This window comes from Diorhabda carinulata, chromosome 3 (genome assembly GCF_026250575.1).
Source record: "Diorhabda carinulata isolate Delta chromosome 3, icDioCari1.1, whole genome shotgun sequence".
Lineage (NCBI taxonomy): Eukaryota > Metazoa > Arthropoda > Insecta > Coleoptera > Chrysomelidae > Diorhabda > Diorhabda carinulata.
In genome coordinates, this window is record NC_079462.1 from 35652845 (window position 1) to 35677484 (window position 24640).

Consider the following 24640-nt stretch of genomic DNA (forward strand, 5'->3'; position numbering starts at 1 on the left):
CATGTCTAAATAACTGACTTCCATATGCGGTGACGCCATATCCCCACCGAATCGAAAATGTTCCGATATTGGGGTGGTTCCAACCAATTGAAAGGCGCGCTTCTCTCCTTACTTAAATATTTTTTGTGATCGACGTCAAAAAAGTTGCCCCTTTTTATGCTTCTTTCCAATTCTTTTAATTTTTCACTCTTCACAACTGGCTCTAAGGGTACATACTTTGGTTTCGGCGGTTTATTTGCAGCCATTTCTCTAAGTTTTTTCCTTATTTCTAACCTCGTTTTATCTATTTTTACCTCCTCCTTAGCCTTCTTCTCCGTAAAATTTTCCACTCGTTCTTTTTGTTGTTGAAGCAAGTCTTTTTCCAGGAGCGGCACAGATAAATCGTACAAAACCGGCCCGGAAGCGGATTTTTTCAAAACCGGCTGCGCTTCGACATTCGGAACCGATAATTTTTTACCGCCTTTAGGACCTTTTGGGCCTCTTTCACGACGCTTAGGACCCATACTTTGTGTGAACTGTCGCTTCGGTCTCTCGTAAACGAACTCCTTCTTTTCTCGTTTGGGGGGCGGCCGAATAATTTCTATCTCCTCGTCTTCACTATTTTGCTCCTCCTCTAACTCGACTTCCTCCACTTCAGGTAGTTCTGGCAAAGGTGGGGAAGAATCTATTTTGTAGTCGTCTTCGGTTTCAGTAAATTGAAGCTCGCCAGATTGCGTAATAGTAGATTCACCTGGCAAGAATACAGCTTTGTTTGGATCGTCGCCCATTACCAAGCCCGGAATAAGCGTGGGCTCGTCCTCGAGCATAACAGTAAATCCAGGGGTGTACTCCTCTTGACCTTCTTCATTCGTTACCGTTTGTCCTGGAACGAAAAGTTCTCCGTCTTCCGATTTCACCATTTGTCCCGGTACAAATCGTTCTTGTTTCGAAGATTTTAATTCCAATTTTAAACCTGATACATTCGCAATTTCCGTCAATTCACCTTCATCTTTGATTATATTAATTATTTCGGGAATTTCGGGCATTACTGGTAACAAATTAGTTATTTCTTCGCCAGCATTTTTTATTTTTTCTATAACGTTTTTCGTTTTATCCATATCATCAACAGCCATAGGTATGGGCGTATCGTCAACGGGATCGTGTTGTTCTTCTACCATTTGTTTAGCGTCTTCTTCAAATTTGTCCCAATCGATATTGTCTGCTTGAGCTGCCATCATAGCTTTCCAATCTGCAGTGCCTTCTCCTTTGTGTTTTTTCTTGCGTTTGGCGGCCATTCTCATCATTTCCAATTCCCATTCTTCGACGCCGGATTCCTTAGCCTCGAATAATTTTGCGACCGACATAGTTTCTTTACCGTGATGATGGGTTTCTTCTATTTCCTTTCTAGTCCATCCTTCGCCTCTATAGAAAGGCGCATTACCATCGTAAGTGACTATGGGCAAACTTACTTTCGAACCATCTTTTAAAACGACCGCAATTTTTTCTGTTCTTTGAGCCATCATTACATCTATTATTTCTTTATCGCGAATCGCTCTTTCAAACTGATAATTTAAAACAAGTGTACAATTTTTATCCGGAACTTCATAAGTATAACACTGTCCACGTCCTTTAGGTTTTCTAGATAATAACGAAAGGAGTCTCGGATGACCGTCCATATCTTCGTCGAAAAAAGGCATAACGTATTTTTTGTTTGGCTTCTTTCTTTGCCTCTTCTTTCCTAAACCTCTTGGAGTATATTTTCTTCTATACTGTCGTGCTTGGTATTCTTCTAAAACTGGAATATAATGTTCCATTTTACTGAGGATATTCTTCCCGGTGATTATATGGCGTCTAAGGGCATCTTTGGGCGATAGAGGCTTTAACAATGGCAAATAAAAGTTGCGTTGGAAAAGTTTACTTGCCCTCGTGATTTTACATAATTGCAACATAACATTGAGCGTCATTTCGATGGATTTTTCGAGAAAACGCCACTAAAAAACTTTTTCGAAAATAAACCGAAGAGGTCAGTTCTATAGGATTTAGTCGCGGTTCGGTAAACAACTGATCAAAAAAATATACATTGTGGTGGTGGGGTATCCCTTGTACTTGAACTTATTTTTGTAGCTTACGCCAATTACATTATAATGTTAAGGAGTAGACAACCGAATTATTTAACGGTATCTTTAGAATTTCCTTTGATAAGTGTCTAGAAATAGTCATCCTGACTAATTACTTTTTAGCAGACATTAATTGTAAACTTTGAAATTTTCAACTAGTGTTCCGTAAAAAAATTCTTTTAAAGATATTAGTCATTTAAAAACGATAATATGATTAAAAATCTACTTCAATTACAAATAGTATCTAGTATTTTAATTTCGAATACCTTCATTTAACATTGATTCGACCAATTTTTATTATACTTGTGTAACGCACCTTCTAAATGTCAAGTTTTTAATTCTATTCATCATGTGACTATTTATTTAGGTGACGATTTATTGGTTGTTATTTTATTCTTGACACTAGACCTAATTGGAATAGCTTTTGTAACACGTGGTAGATAAATTTATCTCTCTTGCAGGGTCGCACAACAAATGTTAAAACAAAAATAAATCGATACACGATGTAAAGTTTTATACCAACTTCAAGGTAATATCCAAAATGCCAAACCAAAAATGTATTAGCTAATTGAGTAGTTAATATTTTTATCTGTGATGGAATTATATCATAGAATTTAGAACGTAATATCTATAATTCAAAATGTATGACAATTCGTTTTGAAGTCACCAAATTTTTCAAAAAGGTGAGGAGAAAACCACAGTCAAGTCTCAAATGATTCATAACCTCGTCACGTACCACGGTAAGAGTTCTATAAAGAACGTACATTTTGAGAAAAAAACAAGGTTTGTCGTTTCTGTACACCTAAAAAAAATTTGAAGACACTGAGCATTAATACTTAGCTGTTAAGGACATTAAACGTGTTTGTCCTGCATCTGTTTTTTAACCTTCCATGATTTAAAGTACCTCTTGAAACAATATAAATTTGATTCAAACCCGTCGACATCATTATATGTTTAGGTCTAATATGTTCCTGGTTCGTATCCCACATTTAAGGTTGACAATAATATTTAGTAAAAACATATTTTCTATAATCTAGTAACTTATCTAACTGAAAAATTAATGTTCCTACCCTTGACAGGTTAAAGTTATTTCATGACAATTAATTAGGGCATATCTAAAACTATTTTTCTGAACTTTACTATCGCGGCTTCAACTCCCAAGTTCTGTATATCGCTACGAGATTAAATGTTCAGTATTTGCTTCTTATTAAACATAAAATTTATCTAATGGGTCCTTATGAAGATATTAATTTTCTATAGCAACGGATTTCCGCTGATTTGATTGGTCCTTAACCAAAAAAAAAAATCTGATAACATTTGTTTTAGTAATTACTGATTGGTTCACTACATTTTGTCTTTGTGAAGTTTATAGAATACCAAGTTTTTCTTCTTTTTGGCGTTTCACAGATTCAAAATGATTTAATAAATGTGACTACGGCTATGGTGGCCAGGAGAGGCGTTGATTTATTACTCAACATCCTTTCCGAATGGAGTATAGAAGTGAATAGTAACTGGGCAGAAATTGTCCATTTCTAGACACGTTAGAAAGTTTCTACGATATTATAGATATTAATTATAAATAGATAGATAAAATTGCCATAAAAACAGGTTTTGGTGGGTATATAAAAACAAAAATCAAACTTCCATCAGTTTTATTTATTATATTACAAAATTGTTATAATAGAAATCTTTAGGAGTTATTTTAAGTTAATGCTTTCTTATAGAGATGGCGCTTGATTTGTAGAATTAGTAGTTTAATGTTCTATGTACATAGTTTTGTTTTTGTAGTTGATTATTATTGTAAAAGTAAGGTTAAGTTAATATATGGTTTTACCGGGTTTTTAGCACATGGTTGGTTTTATAAGATATAAGTGATAGATGATGTATATATAGGAAGATGTAAATAAAATGTATATAAAGACCTAGATTGATTTTAATCAACACTGCTGTGTAACAAATAACAATAAAAATAAAAATCAAACTTCACCACAACTCCCTGGCATTACTACCAAAAGCTAATTATAATGAGTTGTTTGTTACCTTTGAACGGCTTTCATCTTGTGACTATCCGCATGTAGATATATTTATATTATTTTGTTGAATTGTTTCTCGTCACCCCGTAATTTGAAGTTATTTGAAAAATTTTGTTTCTCGGATTTTTTTTTTCGGTTGTAACATAGTTTGCTGTCTAGTTGCTTGAATAAAAAATTAGTATCTGTCGTTAAAAGATTATTGAAAGTAATGAAAATGAATAATTTTAATTTTTGCTATGTAATAAAAATCATCAATTTTACTTTGTTATGATTGTCATTGAAACAAAAGAAATTTTAAGGTTTTCAGTATCGAATATTTCCTACACTGGCAGTGATAACAGCTTGCAAGCGACGAGGCATGCTTTGGATCACATTCTGCGGAAGATTGTCCCATTCCTGCACTAGTATGTCGCGAAGACTGAACTGCGAGCACGCTGGCCGTTCTCCTACACAATCGGCGCTGATCACGGGCCGTATAAAATAAATACTGACTTCCAAACTTTATATGTTTGTTTATACTAATCCCATTGGCTTTAATTTACATGTGCACCATTTATTTATTTATTTATTTTCGTAAAGAATGAATATACTTTTTTATATATTTTTTATGTCCATTATTCCACCTCTGAACAAACTTCCTATCATATCTTCTATAACACTGTCCACTGGAACAATGATGTGAATACATGAATGTTTAGTTAAACTATTTTTACGACAAAATGGTTTCAAATAAACATCACATTTGAATGGCTTTTCCCCTGTATGGACACAAAAATGTTTGTATAAACTCTGTTGATGGGGAAAAGATTTCATACAAATATCACATTAAACTAGCGTTCTGTGAGAAAGACCTTAAACAAATGTTACATTTAAATGGATTTTCTCTTGTGTGTACTGGCAAATGTTTATTTAAACTCTTTTTATATGGAAAAGAATTTTTTCCAGTGTAAATAGAAGAATGTTAATGAAAGAACATCGGTATAACTATTTCTCTTTACTTCAGTTCTTATTTGATACAACAATATAGAAAATAAAATTTAAAAAGTTGCTGACTCGTCTAACAAAACATGACCAATATGTGGTGGAAAAGAATGTGTCATTTGTCTTTTCATTTGAAATATAAGATTTTGAACTAAGGATATCATATTTATGGTTATTGGGTATATAAGGCTTATTACATTTTAGAAACTAGAATAAAATGAGTTTGCAAACTACGTAAGATATTTTCCTTGAATATATAAAAACAGCTTACACTTTTTATAACGCTTTTTATTTAACACAAAAGCACGTTTTTAAAAAGTTAACAAAAACCTCTTATTGGTAATTAGTAATGTTATTTAGTTTTTTTATTTTAAAAATGTTAGTCTTGCTATTAGCTAGTTCGTTGAAAGATGGTATGTCATTTTAAATTTTTTTACCTTTAATAAACGAAACCGTGATTTTATTATCTAATTTCACCACTAGCTTCTATTAAGCGTATGAACTATTCTGTGATTTGCAGCGAACAGAACTTTAATAACAACAATCCAATTATTATCTTTTAAGAGCAATATTTTTATTCCTGTGGCAAGTAAGTATTTAGTGGTAAAATTGTGTATTGACGCAACTCTAGTGGAAGATGTTGTCTCTAAATTTCTAGTAACTTAGGCATCATTGATATATTTGATACATAACATTTAAATTTTCTTTCAAATCACTGTATAGTCTTAAAAAGAATGAAGTATATTAAGTAAGGATCTCTACAGATTTGATTTAAATTGAAACTTTTAGTTAGCAAATAACCAAGAAAATTTTTTTTTCAATTGAACAATAAATATATTTATCAATGGCCCTGAAGAAATGATCATGATTTTTCTTAGTATTGTGGTATATCTGTTGTAATTTATTCATTTTCATGGTTTTAGAGATTATTGTCACATATCTGGGTTAACTGAAGATACAGATAGGGTAAGTATTTCATATATTTATTTCTTCATATTTGGATTTATTTCTATTTTAATTACTACTAACACATATAGGTCTTATAAATGACTCGTTGGATTACTATACCAAACTATATGAGTACTGCAGCTATTGTTTGAAGGAAAGTCTGATTTAAATGCAGTTTCATAACACAAAATGGTTAGGTTAGATTATTATTCTAATACCAATTTATTGGGTGATTAGGTTACTATTTTATTAGAGTATGAGGAGAAATTAGAGAATAAATATATTGTTGCTATAGTTCAAAGTAACCAAAATCCTTTATTTAAGATAAAAGTTTAAAAGTGTTTTTTTAAAATAATCATTTTTTTCAGATTTGATACTTAGAATCAAGTAAGCTAAGTAAATCTAAATTTCTTATTTCTTACACCTTTTGATATATTAATGCATCTAAATGTTCTTGATTTTAGATCTCTTCTGTTATAAAATTATTTTTTTTTGATAATTTTTAAGATAAATTTTGACGTTTAGACTTTTCTTTAAGTCTTTATAAAAATATTTTGATAAAGACTTAAAGAAAAACGAAAAAAAATTATCAAAAAAACTATTTTTAAAAGAGAAGAGTCCTAAAATCAAGTACATTTAAATGCATTAGTAAATTTAAATTATATATGGTGTAAATAAACCTTTTTTAGTTTAATATAATTAGTTTAATGTGAAGGGATACATTGGGATGATTTGAAATATTTTTGTTGGCTTGAGAGAATTGTTTGTATTTGTGGATAATATCATAATATTGCAGATAATTGTAAATGATTTGTTACTTCGAAGATTTGATTCATATCTATTTGATGGAATAATTTGAAATGAAAAATTGCTAAAAACTTATTTCATCATTAGGTCAGATACTTTTTCTAGTTATTTTTATGCAAGTATTGAAAAAACTGTTAATATATGCAACAATGGTATATCAAATTCTTATTTTTTTAAAATGTATCTTTATTTTCTATTTACAGAATAAATAGTTGATTTTATCATCCTTTTTGGTGGGTAACTTGAATGTATTATTTTTATTTGCAAATTTATTGTAAAATTAGAATTTCTCTCCATATTTTTTATTTCTATCACAACTTACAATATTTTATTTCCTGGAAATAAATTATCATAAAATGGTATCTTAGGTTCTTAGCATGATTTTTTGTTGTATGCACATTGTTTGCTTAAAACGATCTGATTAATTCAATTAATAAATGGAAATGATTTGATTTTAGCTTTTTTTGAGGAAGGAGCTATCAAAATTTGGAGAAATTCGAAAAATCTTTATACCATCCTCAAGAGAATTTGCTAAAATATATTTTACTGATAGCCAGTAAGTTTTTACTACTATATTTTGTGAAAATATTGATGTTGAAACTTGAAAACTGTAGTGACTTGCATAATTGTTTTTTGTAACGTGCGAGGAACAACCCACATTATCACCAACATACCACGTTTTTTTTATGTAAATAGCAAGCATCAAGCATAAGAGGGTAAACTCTACTATATTTATGGTGTGATATTAGGATTTAAATAATCTACTTTTGCTCTCAATTTGAAAGGATTTGATTTGATTTGAAAGGAGGTTTTGACTGGTTGAAGTCTTACAAAACCATACTATTTTGTAATATGAGAGGTTATTGATCATCTGATTAGCATTATATCTAAACACTGTATATATTATTTATCACAATGGATAGAAACTCCATTTTTAATCATTATATTCCATTTTCCAAATTTAACAAATCATTGTTGAGAAGACCTACATTTGAATGTTTTCAGCTCTGCCAGAAGAGCTGTTCAAGTCTTGAAGCAAAATATATTTGGTTGGATAGTCTCAGTCCAACAAGATAGCAAATATAGTAGTTCTGAGTAAGTATATAATTAAATTTTAATAATGATTCCAATTTTTTGCATTTAAATTAAAACAGTGTTTTTATAATCATTCAGTATTGTTAAATATTGAAATTAAGTTCTTGTGTAACAGTCATATGGATTGAATTCGTTGATAAATAAATAAGGGTGTGTTGAGGAAAACGCTTGGACACGTCGGTTTGTATTTTTAAATGATCTTTAAAAAATATACAGGGTACTCAAGAGTCACTGTGTTGTCTTCTATATACTCTCATTCAAATCATTATTCGCCCTTGCTCGTATGTTGTTATATTAATACTAAGTATTTATTGAGTTATCACTATTTAGAATTAAAACTTTTAGCTATAATATTTTCAACCTAGACATTTCAGAGCTAGTAGTACATCAAGAATGAACTGTGACGACGAAATTGATGTTCAAAGCTCTCAGCAGCTGTATACTGTTCATGGAGACTGCATAGAATCTCTTGAAGATGATATGGGCAATTTATTTGTTAATCTTGACGATGTAAGAAGAACTGGATTTGCAGTATACTCAAAAGAAGATTACAATTTTTCTATAGAGGAGAAAAGGTAAAGGCATAGAACCTATCCATTTTTTCTATATAATTACTATACCGACTTCAATTGTTTTTGCATTATATATCTATTGAGTGTATTTACTAAGTCCTTAGTTATGTAAATTTTCTTCAACATTTCTAGTTGTTCACAGGTAGCACGGCCTAGTTGAAACTCTGCTTCCTAATATTTGAATGATGATAACGAAGGTAGAATCTATTTCAGATTTTGTATTGGTTGGGCTGAGGCGTTTCAAATAAAAAAGTATTGTATCACATAACGATGACCAATTTTTTCCATATAATTTACAAATTCACTGAAAACATTTACTATTGATGGCTGCCAAACAAATATTAAACAATGTGGCTTCGTAAGACTTAGTGAATAAAATAGATTGTTAATGACTCATTTTCTGTCCTAAAAATGTTGATTGATATAAACTTTTATATTGCAGGAATATTATTTTGAACGACTTTCACCAGTATATGCTATCTCAGGCAATGGCCTATCTGTATAAAAATAAAGAACTTCATAAATTCATAAAGGAAGAACAAATTTTAAACACAATTGAACGGTAAGTGATATGAGTTTGATTATTATTATAGAATTTGAAATTTTTCTAAGAGAATCGAATAAATTAAACAATCCTAAAGTCATCAATTATAGAGATTAACTTATTTACCTATGCTTTGGTATCTTTTTACAATCATACAAATTTATTTTCTATTATTGATATGCTCTTCAACTTTTCAAGTTTAGTATGCTCCCAATCAGAGCTATTTTCAACAGCTTGCCTTTCAGTTTCAGACTTCTAATAAGCTATATGTTGGTTTCAAAAAGGCTAGACTCTCGCTCCTTCAGGCTTCTTGTTCAAAGCATCTGTTGTATATAATTATAATGACGAGTTATTCTAGAACTTGGAAGGTTTAATAAATCCACCAAAAAACTGTTGTACCCAACACAGAATATTGTAAGAATGATCACTTTTAACTTTATATGTTTTTTAGCTCAATATTCTGCAATGTACTCAAGTGCATCATCTGTGGATTTACATAAGTTTTTAACTTTGTTGATACTTGAATTGGAAGATAATAGCTGAGCTTGTTGAAAAGAATGAACTACTCGAATATGAACCGATAGTTTCTTCCAAAGTGTTGCTTTTCATTAAGTAAGCACGAATCTGCCTAGGCATTGCAATCTAAAACAACAAATTAATATTACAGAGTATTATTCTTCTATATTTTCTTGTGTAAGCTTAGCAAAAGCTTTAAAAAGTGGTTGAAACCGTCGCAGGATATCCAAATATCAGTATAGAAGTCGTTCATAAAACCTATCCTCACACTTGATAACCCATATCTATAAATTTTTTGTTTCTTAGTTTTTTCGTTTTCAAATTATCCTATTGACAGAATTTATTGTAAATCTTATCATTGTAAAAAACGAAAGCTTAAGTTGTTAGTATTTAAAAATTTAAATAGATCAATAACTAACTAGGCAGAAACAAATAATATTTTAATCACAATTCATTATAGGATCCTCCATATCCAAAGTTTTTGGGAAATCGAGAAGATTATATCAGAAAATAGTCCCGGTGAAATAAAAAAAAAATTGGAGAAATCAATCCTGTATCACTTTACGAACATTCCTCTTTTTATTGTAAATATTAAAATGTTATCTAACTTGTTTTACTTTCTATTATTGAGAATTTTTTTGATAGATCTGTTGAAGAAGAAATATGTATTGTACCATATTAGTTTAGTATTGGGCGTTGAAGAATCATTATATAATTTTGCTTTTCTCTTTTAATAAAGAAGATCTTGTAATAACTTTATTTTTTTTTAGGTGCCGTATGAAATTATTAGTAGATTCTCATGATAAACTTAATGATCGTATTGTGACTCAGTCAAACAATAATATACAAATACGTGTTCCAAATTCACCGACTCCTCGAGATACAAACAAACACATTCCCCAAGATAAATCACTTGGCAGTCCTCGTGAAACAGAACATCCTTTGGAAAATAAAAACTCATTTACTGATGAATTAGACTATGTATCAACACCGAAAGTTCCATCCAATAGTTTCACACCAATACATACTCAAAGTTGCGTCGCAATTGGGACACCGCCCGGAAATAGGTAAAAGACACATAAATATAATTTTCGAAGTGTCACAAATTCTTTTATAGAATAGACATGCTATAAAATATTCATATTATTTTAGGGATTCAACGTTTAATAGAAATAACAATGGCACTTCTAACAATAATAACCGTCAACGATTTGGTCAAAATCGAAATGAAAGGTAAAAACTTTTTTATCTTATATGTCTATGTGTGTATTTATCTTACCAATCTACCAACTTTTTTATTTTATTTGCAACCCCTCGTATATTATTTATTTTTTGGATTCTTCATGAAATTCTAAAGAAAATTCATGTACAATGTACAATTTTGTCCATGAGTTTATCTAACAATAGGGTGTATAATGATAAAAATATTCAATGAATTCAATAAATATTTATAACTTGTAATTTATAAAAATCCGAAACAACTACTTTGTAATTAATCATGCCAGGTTGTAAAAAAGGTCTATTGATAACAGGCCCCCCAACTTTACATGCTACTAAAAATAGAAATAATTTAGTCTTTCTTCCTATTCATTTTAATTTCTATGTACTGGTTTAGGCAAATATCAAGAAACAGCAAACACAAAAATAGAGGTAATGGACGACCGAAATCTAAACAAAGAAGTAATAAGTAAGCAGTAAACATTTAAATAATTTTCTTCTGCTACATTGCGATGTTTTTTATTTGAGTTTTTAGTTAATATATTCTCAGTGAATTTACATATTGTTAATATTTGTGTAGTGCCAGCAGTAATTTATATTATAATATTAACAGTAATATATTTAAATTGTATTAAATCCTTCTAACCTCACAGTAGTGATTGTTAAGATTGTCTCTGCATGTCACTGTATGTCTTTAACTTCTCTTTCTTTATTTCTCTCTTTTCCTTAGCAGAATAATTTGGTCTAATTTATATCAACGCCAATGTTGAAATGTGCATTTTTTATTCTCACCATTTGTAGATTATTTGCAGTATTTCATACTTTGATTGTAATATTGGGTATTTTTCTTTTCAGGCCAGGTACTAACAGCAATAATGAAGAATTATGGGATAATGATGAAACAGAACCAAAACAACAGTCTCAACAATTTTCCAAGTAAGTAATGCAGAAAAAAGTGGATTCTCTCAATTTGAAACATAATTTCAAAAAATTACAAGCTTTACTTACAAGCTTTTGGTCAACATTCAGACATTTGAGGATCCATTTTACAGCAATTTTTCTCATGTCCAAATTGACGTGAACTATATGATAAACGCGTTCGTATGAAATATTCAGTGCTTCAGATATCCGTTTTAGCCCAATTCGACGGTCTGATAAAATCATGTCATTAACTGCATCGATATATTCGGGGACTGACTGACTTCCCGATCGGTCATCATCTTTAATGGAAAATTTACCTCTTTTGAAGCTTGCAGTTCAATTTTTCTCGGTCGCATATGAAGGTCATTGATCACCAAGGGTATTAAGCATATCTTCGTAAATCTCTTTACCTCTTAACCCTTTTAAATACAGGTACTTGATGGCTCAGTACTCCAATTTTTCGATTTTCACAATTTCGGTGGACATCTTTTTTCTTTTAATTTATTGCGTAACTCTGGTTTCATTTTTTGACGTCAAACTTCTAATAAGTTATTGTTCGTTGCTATGGTAATGCAATATTTCATTTATATCTATAAGTTATATTTAATTTTTATATAAAACTATTTTGTATACATCGATTAGATCCCAATATGTTTGAGAACATACTTTTTATTAAAAATTTAGACCCAGAGTAGATTTGATTATCAAGTAATAAATTTTCTATTACATCTAATTTATTTGTTTTAGAGATTCTCAATTTGGTAAAAGTAGACAACAAAATGCTACAAATAATTCAAACATTGATAAAAGAACTGACTCGGAGAAATGTGACACCAAATCACAAATTAATGATACTATGCATATGGACAGTTTAGAGAAAGTTAATTTGGAAATTAACCAATCATATGATGTAAGTATAATGCTAAGTATACCCCAATATTATATGCTTTTACTATCGAAACTGTCCCAATTCATCAATTGCGTTTAATTATTATTTTTTAGTATTTCTGTATGGTTTTTCAATATTTTTAGTTTTCATTGTATATAAAATGATAAAGTTACATTTTTACCAAAACTGATTTCTTTGTTAAGCCAAACTGATCAAGAACCACAAACGGCAGCAAAAAATGTCCAGGCTCATCTTGACCAATTACAGGAGTGGCTACAAAAATTGAGGATTAAAGTTAATGAGACCAAATCAATAAATGTAACATTCACGTTACGTAAGGGTATATGTCCGCCAGTTAAGTTAAACAATACAGAAATACCTCAAGCAGATAGTGCCAAATACTAGGAATCCACCTAGACAAAAAACTTAACTGAAAACATCACAACACACAAAAAAAGAAAACTTGATATAAAAGCAAAAGAACTCCATTGGTTGATAGGGAGAAAATCCAAAGTCTCACTTGAAAACAAAGTCCTTATCTATAAATCTGTCATCAAGCCTGTATGGACGTATGGAATAGAGCTGTGGGGTTGCACTTCCAAATCTAATACAAATATTATTCAGAGATCCCAATCTAAAATACTCCGCCAACTAGTAGATGCTCCATGGTATGTAACTCACGTGGACCTGGGAGTGCCCACTGTACAAGAAGTTGTCCAAGAGAAGATCATCAAATACCACCAAATCCATTACTAGAGGAGTTTTTAACGCCATGAAACGCGAAAACACTGAAAAAAAGTTGGCCAATAGACCCAATATGGATATATGTAGTTTGAATAATTGTGCTTTTGTTTACATAGGACCAACATCTCAATAATTAAAAAATAGAAGTTATTAATGTGATTAGAAAACTAAAACTGCATTAACAAACCATGTAATAGCATAAAAACCTATATTTATTTGAAAAAATAAAAATATCTTGATAATAGAGTGAAATTTGTAATTCTATTTTACACATTTCGATGTAACTATAAAATTTTTAATTAATAGTTGCTTCTTTATTGTATTTTAAAATTTTTAATAAGATAATTAAGAATCGTAAAAATTGTATGTTTAAAACAGAACAGTAGAAAATATTTCCTATTTCAAAAAATATTATTGATTAAAATATTTCCAAAATTAAGATCTTTTATTTATGAGAATATATGTCTATATTTATTTATCATTATATTTTTTGTAAATATGTTGATATTGTATTTTTTGTAAGGTACAAATAACTGAAGTAGAAAAAAATAACATCTGCTGGGCCGTACAGACTAAGTCATTAATAGACTTAGCTGAGTTATGTTTGGAAGATGGATCAGATTTAAAAATAGTTGAAAATGTACATAAAGGACAACTGGGGTTAGCCGAATTCGAAAATCTTTGGTAAATATTATCTTTTCACAAATTTCTACTGATTTTCTCTCTGTATTATTTTTATTTGTTTCGGTTTTGTCTTTTCTCCAAAACATTGACTGTGTCTATTTATGTATAATTGAAACATTGATTCCAGAAGATATCATTCACATTCAACAAATCAATTTGAACACTACAGTATTTTAATTTACTGAATTAATATTGAGACATAGTGTCGAATTGTCCAATTATGCTGGTTGTTGATTTGTAAATTTTCGAATTTGAAAAAAGCAATCAGATAACTAAACTCACCTAACATTTTTTTCATTACCGATAAAAAGAATAATAAATCTTATAAGAATTCAAACTTATTTGCACCCAAGAAATTATTTTAAAGGAATAAAATTGCATATGAAAATTTATCTTCGAAAACGATCCTTCAAATTAATATAAATTGCTGAAATCACTAAAAATGTTTCAGTAATAATAAATCTATTAAAAAAGGAAAAACCCACGAATCCATTTTTACCATTATAACCAAACGATTGTTTAGGTATAATAATTCATTTTATTATTGAATTTATAGTCAGAAACCCAATGAAACCCATCAAATAATATCAAGTATTTATTGCTCTCTTTCTAAAATGCCAAATTGCCACTTCAATGCACCAATTTCCAATTAATAGAAGATGTAAAACAGAATTCTCGGTTTGATTCAGTTCAATCTGAAAGTGTTAATCAATTTTAATTTCAGAAAATTCAATCTTTTCTTATACTAACATAACAATGTATGACTGATATTATCTTCTGTTTTTCTTAATTTGTATCGCTAAGGTCAACAATTTTTAGGTGCAGATGTCAAGTGATGTCGCTGAAACCAACTAATGTTTTTTTTGTGGATTATGGCAATAGAGCTGATGTGAGTGAGATTAGGGAATTACCAGATAAATTTAGAAAAATTCCAGCATTAGCAGTTAGGTTTGCTATTCACAAAAACTGTCCTGTCCCAAAAACCGACACGAATTTGACAGTAAAGGTGAAGAAGAAGGTATGATACTTAATTTATTTAAATAAAGAAAATAATTGGTACTCTATTATATAGTACTGTTAGTACATTTCAGAAGTGAAGGGTAGAAGCATCACGTTCGATCTTTGCTCGACTTCTTAAACCGAATTGTTACTATGGATGAGACTTGAGTACATTTCTACGATTCAGAAACAAAGCAACAATCGATGGAATGGTGACTTTCTGGTTCTCCAAGACCTAAGAAGTTTCTAAAAATCTGCTGGAAAAGTTCTTGATTCAGTTTTTTGGGATTGTCATGGAGTAATCACGATTGATTTTTTGGATAACGGTGGAACAATAACTAGAGATTACTATTCGACATTACTGCCCACTCTACGGGAAAAAAATAAAAGAGAAAAGACGCGGAAAGCTATCCAAAGATGTTTTGTTTTTGCAGGACACCGCCCCTGCGCTGAAATCTCATGCTGCCATGAAAAAAATTCGTGATTTAGGGTTTGAATTACTAAAACATCCCCCTTATTTACCAGATTTGGCTCCGTCCGACTATCATCTCTTTCCTCAACTGAAAAAAAGTTTATTTCCTACAATTCAATTTGTTGGTACAATTTTATACCTGTGAAATTTTTACTCAAAATCATTGCAATATTACCAATCTCTTAGAGAGGATATAATTTAAATTTATTATTCAGCCTATTAACTATATAAATATTTGTATGACTTAAAAAAATTTTTTTCTGCTTTAGACGTCCTAATGTCTCTTTATTTTTTAGTACAGCGATGATACATACGTTGTCGAATTGGATAAAACATTCAAATCTACATCTACAGAAGAAGACAACTCTAAAAAGTCGGCACTAGAATCTGTACCCAAGAGTAAAATGTCTGCTCAATCAATAGAAGAATTTAAAACTGAATCAAAAGAAAGGTGCTACGTTGATCTACCTAAACCTTTGCTTAAACTAAAAAATAATGATAAAGTGATGTTATTAGATATGGTAGGTAATAAATTTGCTGTCAAAACAAAAGAATGTGCTCAGAAAAGCAAAGAGCTGCTTGAATACATCAAAACTATTGATAAATCAAGTAAGTAAATAGAACACGTTTTTTGCGATCTAAAAAAAAAACAAAATCGTTTCTTTGTGCCTATTTTGTAACGAGGCTAAATGAATTGTTAAATTGAATATGGTATTCTTCATTCACCTGCATCTTAGTTAATTTATAGTCAAAATATTTTCTCTCAAAAGTCAATTTACAAAGTGATCCAAGTAAAAGTAATCACATAATTTTTAATTTCTAATTATCTTCCATATCATTTAGAAAATTATAGCGTAGAATAGAGATTGTTTAGTATCGTAATTTGATGTTTGATAGTATGCAGTGAAGATCTGCTGATATATGTGAAAATGTCATGATTATATATTTTTCTGATTTATCTACACTGTATACTTCGAAATTATCTTTGTTAAATGAACAAATTTTAATGTTTATTGCTTGAGTATCAATATGTGATTAGGGCGTCTAAAATGTATGTCAAACACTGGTAGGGCCCGATTCTGAGGCAGGCAAACATTTTGCTGAACTTATTGTTAGTGTAGAAAAGTTTATTATTATTAATTGGCTATAAAACATTCTTTTTGAAATTAAACTATTTCCACTGCATTTATAAATTGACAATAAAAATTTTTACATTGCAGGTTTGATTTTGAAACAAGTGGAAGTAGGTCAGATGGTATTAGCTAGTAAAGATGGTCTTCCTGATCTATGTAGAGCTGTTGTAATTAAAAAACAATCATCTGTACAGGTTACTATAGAATATTTAGACTATGCGGGCAGCGAAAATTTGTCGATTAAATCTCTTAGAAATGTTGATGAATATTTAGCATCACAACCTATTACATTATTGCTTACTCCTGACATAGAAGTTATAAATAAAATTTCAGAAACTGGTATTGATTTTATTGTGGCCTTGATTGAGAAGAAAGAAAAAGCAAACGTGGTAAGTAGTTGTCATTTTTGTGTTTCTGAAACTCTAACAGCAGCTCAGCTTTCATCTGACTTCAGACTTCAGAGAATGATATTTTAGTTAATCTAATTTGCTAAAAAAATTACAGTTCATGTCATACTCTTTCATCTAATAAATGATTATTAAAACTTCCAGTAAAAGTGTCCTGTTAGTCGTAGTGTACAATTTTGCAGAAAAGCATCTCCAATTGTATATGATATTGATATCAATCCATATTTCATAATGGTTGTTTGTTTCGTTCATGTATTCCTGTTATTGGGTATAAGATTTAAACAAATATATATTAACCAACCATGAAATAGCACAAAACATACATTTGATTTTGAAAATGATAAAGCCTTGAATACAGAATCAAATAAGAAGAAAACCATTATTAGAGATATATGAATGTGAGAAGTTAAATAATAATAAAAACCTGATCACTAGTCACGGTAAAATTTATAATTCTATTTCATAAATAATTTCAATTATTATTATTATTCTCCAATCCAGAGTCCACAATGGTCAGGAGTGATTCAATTTAATCATCAGACTCCATTTTTTTGTTGCAGCAGTGATCTTCACAGAACCCTTAACAGGATTGGTTAATTCGATTAGACAATGCTCTTATATACTCATTATTTGAACGTAAATATATCTATTTTTGATTTATTAGAAATGGAAAAATATTTTGTTCAAATCAATAATAATTACTATATTCATATTAACTTTGTTCGAATTTCATTGTAGGTACTCACCAATGATAATGCTTTTGATTTGAAATTAGAAGATGGATCGCTTCTTTCACAAAAATTATTAGACTTAGAGAAATCAGAAGTACCTAACGATTCAAACAATTCTCCAAAAATTAATGAACTCGAAAAACCTATGTCGGTGGAAGCAGCAATCACACCTCTGAAATCTGCAATTCTGGAAGTAAAACCAGGTAAGGTTTTCAAATATAATAAATAATTTGAAGTTGTACATCATTCTTTTTGTCCAAATTAGATCCGTTGCTTTTCACTAGCTTTTAGAATTTTCATGTTGTCTTTCGATTTAATAATTTAATGTCTAGATAATTAGACGCATTTGAAGGTTTTTTGTTTTGTACACCAGTGACTACATCTACTCCAATATAAATATTAAAGCTAACTATCATCCAAACTTTATGTCCAGTAAATTATTGATTTAGTGTCTAACTCTATTTTATTTATGTTAACAAACTAACTTACTGAATTCATTTTTTAGAATCAGACAACAGTATAATTACCTTATGTGACATGGATTACATTAAACCAAAAATTGGTTCAACTGATACTTATATCTGCTATACACTAAAAGACTTATCAGAAGTAGTATTGATTTCATTAGACGAAGATTCTGTAAGTTATTTGGAAAGTATTTATAATCTGGTGAGTCTTAGTTATGTTAATCTTATAAACTATTTTCTTGGCAATTGTTAGAATGGTCATCTAGATCATTCTATAAACCGCCAGATTCATTTTATACAAACATATTGTTAAATTTATGCCACTTACTGGAAGTTATAGATGACTAAAGTCATTGAATTGTTCAGGAATGTCGACAGATAAATCCAGAAATTCTAATTAATATGTAAAAAGATTTTTAAGCTCAATTTTTTTAAGGATTTTATTGAAACCAATGAAAATCAAAAACTCATAAAATCATTCATTACTGTTATGTTATATGATTATTATGATTTTCTAAACATCATTTGGTTACAGGAAATCAATGATGATGAACCATACGAACCTGAAGTATCTGAAATGTGTGTATTCTTGTATAAAACACCAGAAGAATCTGAAAGTAAGTAAAATAATTTTAGAAGAAGACTCCGCATTATAGAATATCTTTCGGTCACTGTAAAATATGCCTTAGTACGTTTAACACTTATATTTACATTACATTATGTTTTAAATAACTCCAAAAGAAAAAAAAATGAGATGATTGTGGCTAAGTGGCTACATTAAAGACATCACATGAGCAACATTTTTAACCTCATGTTTATTGTGAGTAGTGCAACCATCTTATCGGAAACAAATCCTATAAAACTAATAAGAAATTATTGTACTGTAGGACATATTTGATTTTGTATAAATTTCAAATATCAACTTCCCATTAAATTTCTATTAATCTGGAAGGGGTCTATGATATAATTCCCTAAAATTCCAACTCAAAATTTAAGTTTTTGGGGATGCCTTTATGTTTATTATCCTGGGCACAATATTTTATAGTGGACAGGTTATATTCACCGTATATCAAATACTACTTAAATTCATTTGTAAACTACATGTTTATGAAAAGAATTTCTGTAATTCATCATAATTTTACAAAGTTGCATTTGTTTTATATTATCCTCAGGAATAATTTTCTGACAACGCTAAGCATTTAATTTCAAAATATTCCAAGCAGTTATATATATGCTTAACAATGATCTTTGGTTTTAGCAGCAGCACAAATCTCGAATTTCTTTATTTTACATATCTTCATTAGAATCTCATTTGGTAAATACCTAGTGCATATCCTAAAATTTTCAATACAACCACATTAATTAATTAGAGCTTCATTCTTTTCAATCACTTTTTCTAATCTTTTTCATGTGAGTGAATTAAACTCGGATAAATATTTCCATTTAAATTACGGTCTTCCCACGCTGTTTCAATGGCCTTTCTGGGACGAAAACCAATCCGTATTATTTTAAATATTTCAGCACATTTTCCAAACCACATAATTAAATCGCCAATGAAGATATGTTGAACATTAAACATTTTTCTTCATTAAATTACTTTCGAAGTAAAATAGATAATAAATTAACAATACACTGAATTGTAAAGAGAAATTGAGTAGTTGTACAATAAAACTCGTTTTAAATATAATAAAATTATTTTTTAGCTGTTTGGTATAGGGGTGTTGTATTGGATAACGAAGGCAAATATACCATATCAATGGTAGATTTTGGAATATTGGTTACTACCACTAGTAAAGACATAAGAAAATTCCCTGCTCATTTGAAAGACATTCCTATGTTAGGAATTTTCTGCAAGCTCATAAGTAAGTTTCTGATGTTCAAGATACTCAATTATTAGTATAAATATGCTGTTTGGACGTGAAGATTAAGTAGAGGTCATTACAGATAAATGTAATTAAGAATAAGTGTAGACAAATAACACTACAAACTAATTATAAATAATGGGAGTCACGAGATGTATAAAAGTCCCAATTGATTATCAGTGAAATAATAAATTTGAGAGATCATCTATAGGGGACTGCTTTCTTACTTCCAGTTGTGTCCCATCTTAGCTACTACATCGCTAAGCCTACGATCTAGGAACTAACAGTAAAAAGTATACCTTTAATTGTCAAAATAAAAATATTATTTAAATGGAATGAAAATAAAAAAGGAGAATTATTCAAAATGTACATAAACAAACCTCTGAACTTGAGTTATCAAAACGCACCGCAGATAATGTAGATGTGGATATTTGCAACCACAACCTATAATCTTAAAAAATATAGCAAATAAGTGAATACATACAAATGAAAATTCACTTCTATAAAAGTAGAAAAATGGTATTTTGTCGGTTTTATAATGAAATTAGCTCCTAACTTTTTATTTATTTCGTATTATGTTAATATACTTGATTTCATAATTATGAAACAATGATCTTTGGATGCTTCCATAAACTGAGATTAAGTCTTTGTGAACCACATTTTCAGTTAATTATTTCATTTTCAGATATTCCGCATACTCCAGAAATTCTAAATGAAATAAGGAATATAGTACAGGAAGGGGAGAATGTCGATGTTACCATAAAGAATGAAAATGATTTAACATATGATGTAGAATTACCAAAAGTTTATGAAGAATTGAAGAAACGAAAGCTTTTGTGAATTTTCATTTTTGTTTTATATATTTTGACTTTGCATTTGTACCGTAAAGTGTCTGCTATTAAGTTTTATTATTCATTTGGAGAAATCCAAAGAGGATGAAAAATTAATATTTTCTTTTTTTAGTAAGCTTTTTTTTGTATAAAAGTTTTTGTCATTATTTTATTTGAAATCATTTTGAATTTTTAATGATTCCACTTTTTTAGTTTTAAAATATGAACATACTTTGTTGAATAGTTTGTAGATATGTTTTATTTGTTACTCCATATTTTTTTAATTCACAATTCACATCTATATGCAGTAGGTTCTTTTGCTATCACACATCTCCATTTATTTTACTGTTCCTTCTAGTGATTTGGCGTAAAGTTAGATTCCATAATAAATGTATTATGCCATTTCGACACATTTTTCCAACAGTGTTGGCTTTAAATAGAAATTAATAAACTTTCAATAAGTAGAGTAATTCCGGGGGAGATGGGCTAGTAACTTTAATGCTTTACTGGGAAGAAATTTTTTTGATTAAACCTTGAATTTATAAAGAGAATTAAACTTTATTTATAACTCTCATCAAAAATCAACGATGAATCACTTTAATGAATTAAAAAAATAGAATTTTAACCTTTTAAAACAAACTAGGACTGGTCACCACCCCAAAAAATTCGAGAGTGATGGCTATAGTGGTCTGGGAGAGATCTTATTTTGTCTTTATTGCGCCCCAATAACCATGTATCGCACTCAGCCTCTCCACCGCTTTGATTGTCGCAAAACTCTTTGGGTAAACTAATACAATCATATTGAAAGTAGAAGCAGGTCTTGATTGTTTACATTACGTATAAACTTTATGAAGGTACCCGGGTACCTCGTCACTCTGATAAAAGTATTTTATTTGTGACTCACATAAGGGTTACATATCTTTTAGTTTTGGGTGTACATATCAAGACCCCGGTTTGACGAATGTCCATGTACAATAGTTGGTAAACTGTAAATGTAACTTACTGGTATCTTTGGCTGACTATTTTAGTAAAACAATTCTACAGTTTTCACAAAATATCAACTGTCCACAAACATAACAAAAATAATCAGATCTCGTTTATCCTTTATATTTGAAATTTTAATAACATCTGAAACGAGATAATATAGGACGTAAGTAAGAATTGACAATATTAAATCAAGGTATTTGAAAAAAAAATGATTTGGTTGAAGAAAAAAATATGAGAGTATTTTTTATAACATTTTTAGATTTAAGGAATGTATGTTGACATATATATATAAAATATCAAAAAAAATGTTATGTAGGCGTGAATGTATGTAGATATTGGAGTGTCCGCGACCCAAAGGATCAATTGTAGCCCCCCTTCCTTGCTGCGATACTAGAGGACCCAGTCTTTACAGCTGATCTTTTAGTCCCACTCCTCTTAGAAATTTCAGAACGTTGTTTGACTGTAGTTCAGAGATCTGCGTCTTCTATTTCATACGCTCCTAGGTATAGTGCTCTGGAGTTTTGTAGTGTTTCACACTTCGAGAGAATGTATACATTTTCGACATTATACATAAATTTGTACACTGATAGAAACTGATTGTTTTGTATGTTTTATCCTATTTAAACCAGCAAATAATTATAGATAATAAAGAGTCCATTTTCAACAATTATTAATATTGTTATTGATATAGATTTCTAAATTGATATCTTCAATAAAATCATATTGATATGAAATATATTTTAAAAAATGAATTGTTGAAAAACAAAAATTCTTTGAATCAGTATATAAATTCCTAATTTCAAATCCTGTGCTATAATGCGATAATAATTCCTTCGTTATGTGCAGAAGTCAAGATTCAACTCTGAAGGTACTGTGTAAATAATTTGCAAGGTAATCAAAATTTATTGGGATATGTATAATATAAAGATTCGGAGATAAATGGTTTTGATTGAAAGTCTATCTTAAACAATTGTGTATTTTCTATAATTCTTTATAGGTATATAATATACTACATTTAGGTTATATTTTTTTAAGTTTTAATTGTAAAAGTGATTTTTTATTTTGTATTTAGAAATAAAAATATGAGAAATTCCAGATTAATCTTTCATTCGAATTATATATTAGTACCTATATTTACGAGGCTTAGCCCAAAAGTATTGAGCCTATGTTTATATATCAGTGGCAAACTGCCGAACGACCACTTGCAGCAATACTGTATGTCTACGAAATCGTTGATAAGTTTAGTAATTGACTGAACGTGTTCGAGAATCTGTTTTTTTATGTAAAAAGCAAGTTCTGGGCATCTGCAGGCGAAATCTGTGATCATGATATACGTCTGCCTGTCAAGTATGTCTTTCAAATACTGCTTTAGGTGTAATTATGCTAGACAGCTCAAAATAGCATCTGCTGTGATAGTATCGGTAAAAGTAACGGTCAGCTACCTGACTCTGTTAAAGTTTCTGGATCGTCTATAAGTCGAATTGCTCTTTTCTATATTGAGTCGGGCTTCTAAGGATATGCTAGGGAGCCGAGCTATAATTGTGTAAGCAATACTCGTTGGACGAATTTGGGCCTCGTATAGGATTAGAAGCTGCTGAGGGGTATATAGCTTTTTTGTCTTTAAGAGGGCTTAAAGTGTTTGTGAAGCTGCCTAGCTAATTTGGCAACGTGACTAGTCCACGACACGCATAAATACGATATGCTTATACACAAGCACGTGCCATCTCTCCCGCATAATGTGACATCACAATCGAATTAGATTGTGAAGTATAATGTATTCTGTATATCTGTTATAAAGTTTGATTTTAATTTAAAAAGTAATATTTGGTACAAATATTATTTATATATGGTTATTGAATTAACCAGTTAAATTCCTCGTTCTTAAGGTGGCGTGTTGTTTACAAAGAATATAATTTCCTGCCTGTTCCGTAAAAAAGAGAAAGAGATATAGCAAAATTATTGATTCATTCAATATTATTTCCGTTGTGGGTATATTAAATTTATTTTTTTGAGCGAATCATATAGGTAAATAAACAATGTTTCAATCCTAGATATTTTGTATTTTATGGAATTAACAGATATTCAATTTAAAAAACCAAAAATTGCAAGAATCAGAACATAATTCAAGGAAACTATCAAACTGTCAAATATAAGAACATGAAGTTTCAAAACACTGAAAATATGTTATTATTGAATATTAATATTCAATATGTTTTTACTAAAGTGAAAGATAAAACACCAATCAACAAATTGCCCAACATAGTGTATGAAATACCTTGTTTAAATTGTGACAAAAAGTACATTGGTCAGTCGAAAAGGTCACTGATCAGTCGGATAACTTCCCACAAGAGTGATAGCAGATTATATCCTCATGAATGTTCATTAGCGACTCATGCCTATCATGAAGGACACAATATGAATTATGAATCTGCCAAAGTTTTCACAACTGAAAAAAACTACAAAAAACGTCTATTTTTAGAAACAACATATATTGCCCAAAATGATCAATGCATTAATAAGAAAACTGATTTAAATGATATTAGTGTAATTTATGCATATCGTTTAGATTTTGAAAAAACATTCTATAAAAATTCAACACCATTAACAACCAACTAACCTCACTTAACCTATAAATTTCAAATTCACCTATAACGACCAATAAAAATTAAACATCATTCATAATATAACCAATTAAAAATTAATA

The 24640-nt window shown here is 29.8% G+C and overlaps 2 protein-coding genes across 10 annotated transcripts in view; one reads left to right on the forward strand and one right to left on the reverse strand.

Moving 5' to 3' along the window:
* LOC130891793 (uncharacterized) overlaps nucleotides 1–2047 on the reverse strand; it is a 54890-nt gene extending 52843 nt beyond the window's left edge. The window contains exon 1 of the mRNA XM_057796757.1: nucleotides 15–2047. Within this exon, the coding sequence (XP_057652740.1) occupies nucleotides 15–1943 (1929 nt within the window). The 5' untranslated portion in view covers nucleotides 1944–2047. The remainder of the gene's footprint in view (nucleotides 1–14) is intronic.
* A 3078-nt stretch (nucleotides 2048–5125) lies between these two features.
* Nucleotides 5126–23031, forward strand: LOC130891580 (uncharacterized). 9 transcript variants are annotated; one of them, XM_057796402.1, is made up of 20 exons: nucleotides 5126–5344; nucleotides 6034–6076; nucleotides 7324–7421; nucleotides 7871–7960; nucleotides 8326–8535; nucleotides 8975–9094; nucleotides 10363–10659; nucleotides 10745–10825; nucleotides 11208–11279; nucleotides 11666–11746; nucleotides 12479–12641; nucleotides 13888–14048; nucleotides 14868–15066; nucleotides 15816–16128; nucleotides 16740–17041; nucleotides 17798–17993; nucleotides 18296–18429; nucleotides 18793–18874; nucleotides 19961–20119; nucleotides 20805–23031. In XM_057796402.1, exons 1-20 carry the CDS (start codon nucleotides 5328–5330, stop codon nucleotides 20957–20959), a joined length of 2973 nt encoding a protein of 990 aa, XP_057652385.1. In that variant the 5' UTR covers nucleotides 5126–5327; the 3' UTR covers nucleotides 20960–23031. The 9 variants fall into 9 exon arrangements, with proteins under 9 accessions (XP_057652385.1, XP_057652386.1, XP_057652384.1 ...); XM_057796401.1 differs by having other exon boundaries at nucleotides 5131–5344; nucleotides 8335–8535; nucleotides 18296–18459; XM_057796399.1 differs by having other exon boundaries at nucleotides 5132–5344; nucleotides 18296–18459.
* The last annotated feature ends 1609 nt before the right edge of the window (nucleotides 23032–24640 follow it).

Coding starts and splice junctions, on each gene's coding strand:
- LOC130891580 (XM_057796399.1), top strand. Junction 7,961..8,325: donor AGCAAATATAGTAGTTCTGA/GTAAGTATATAA, acceptor TTTTCAACCTAG/ACATTTCAGAGCTAGTAGTA. Junction 17,042..17,797: donor AGAAAGAAAAAGCAAACGTG/GTAAGTAGTTGT, acceptor ATTTCATTGTAG/GTACTCACCAATGATAATGC.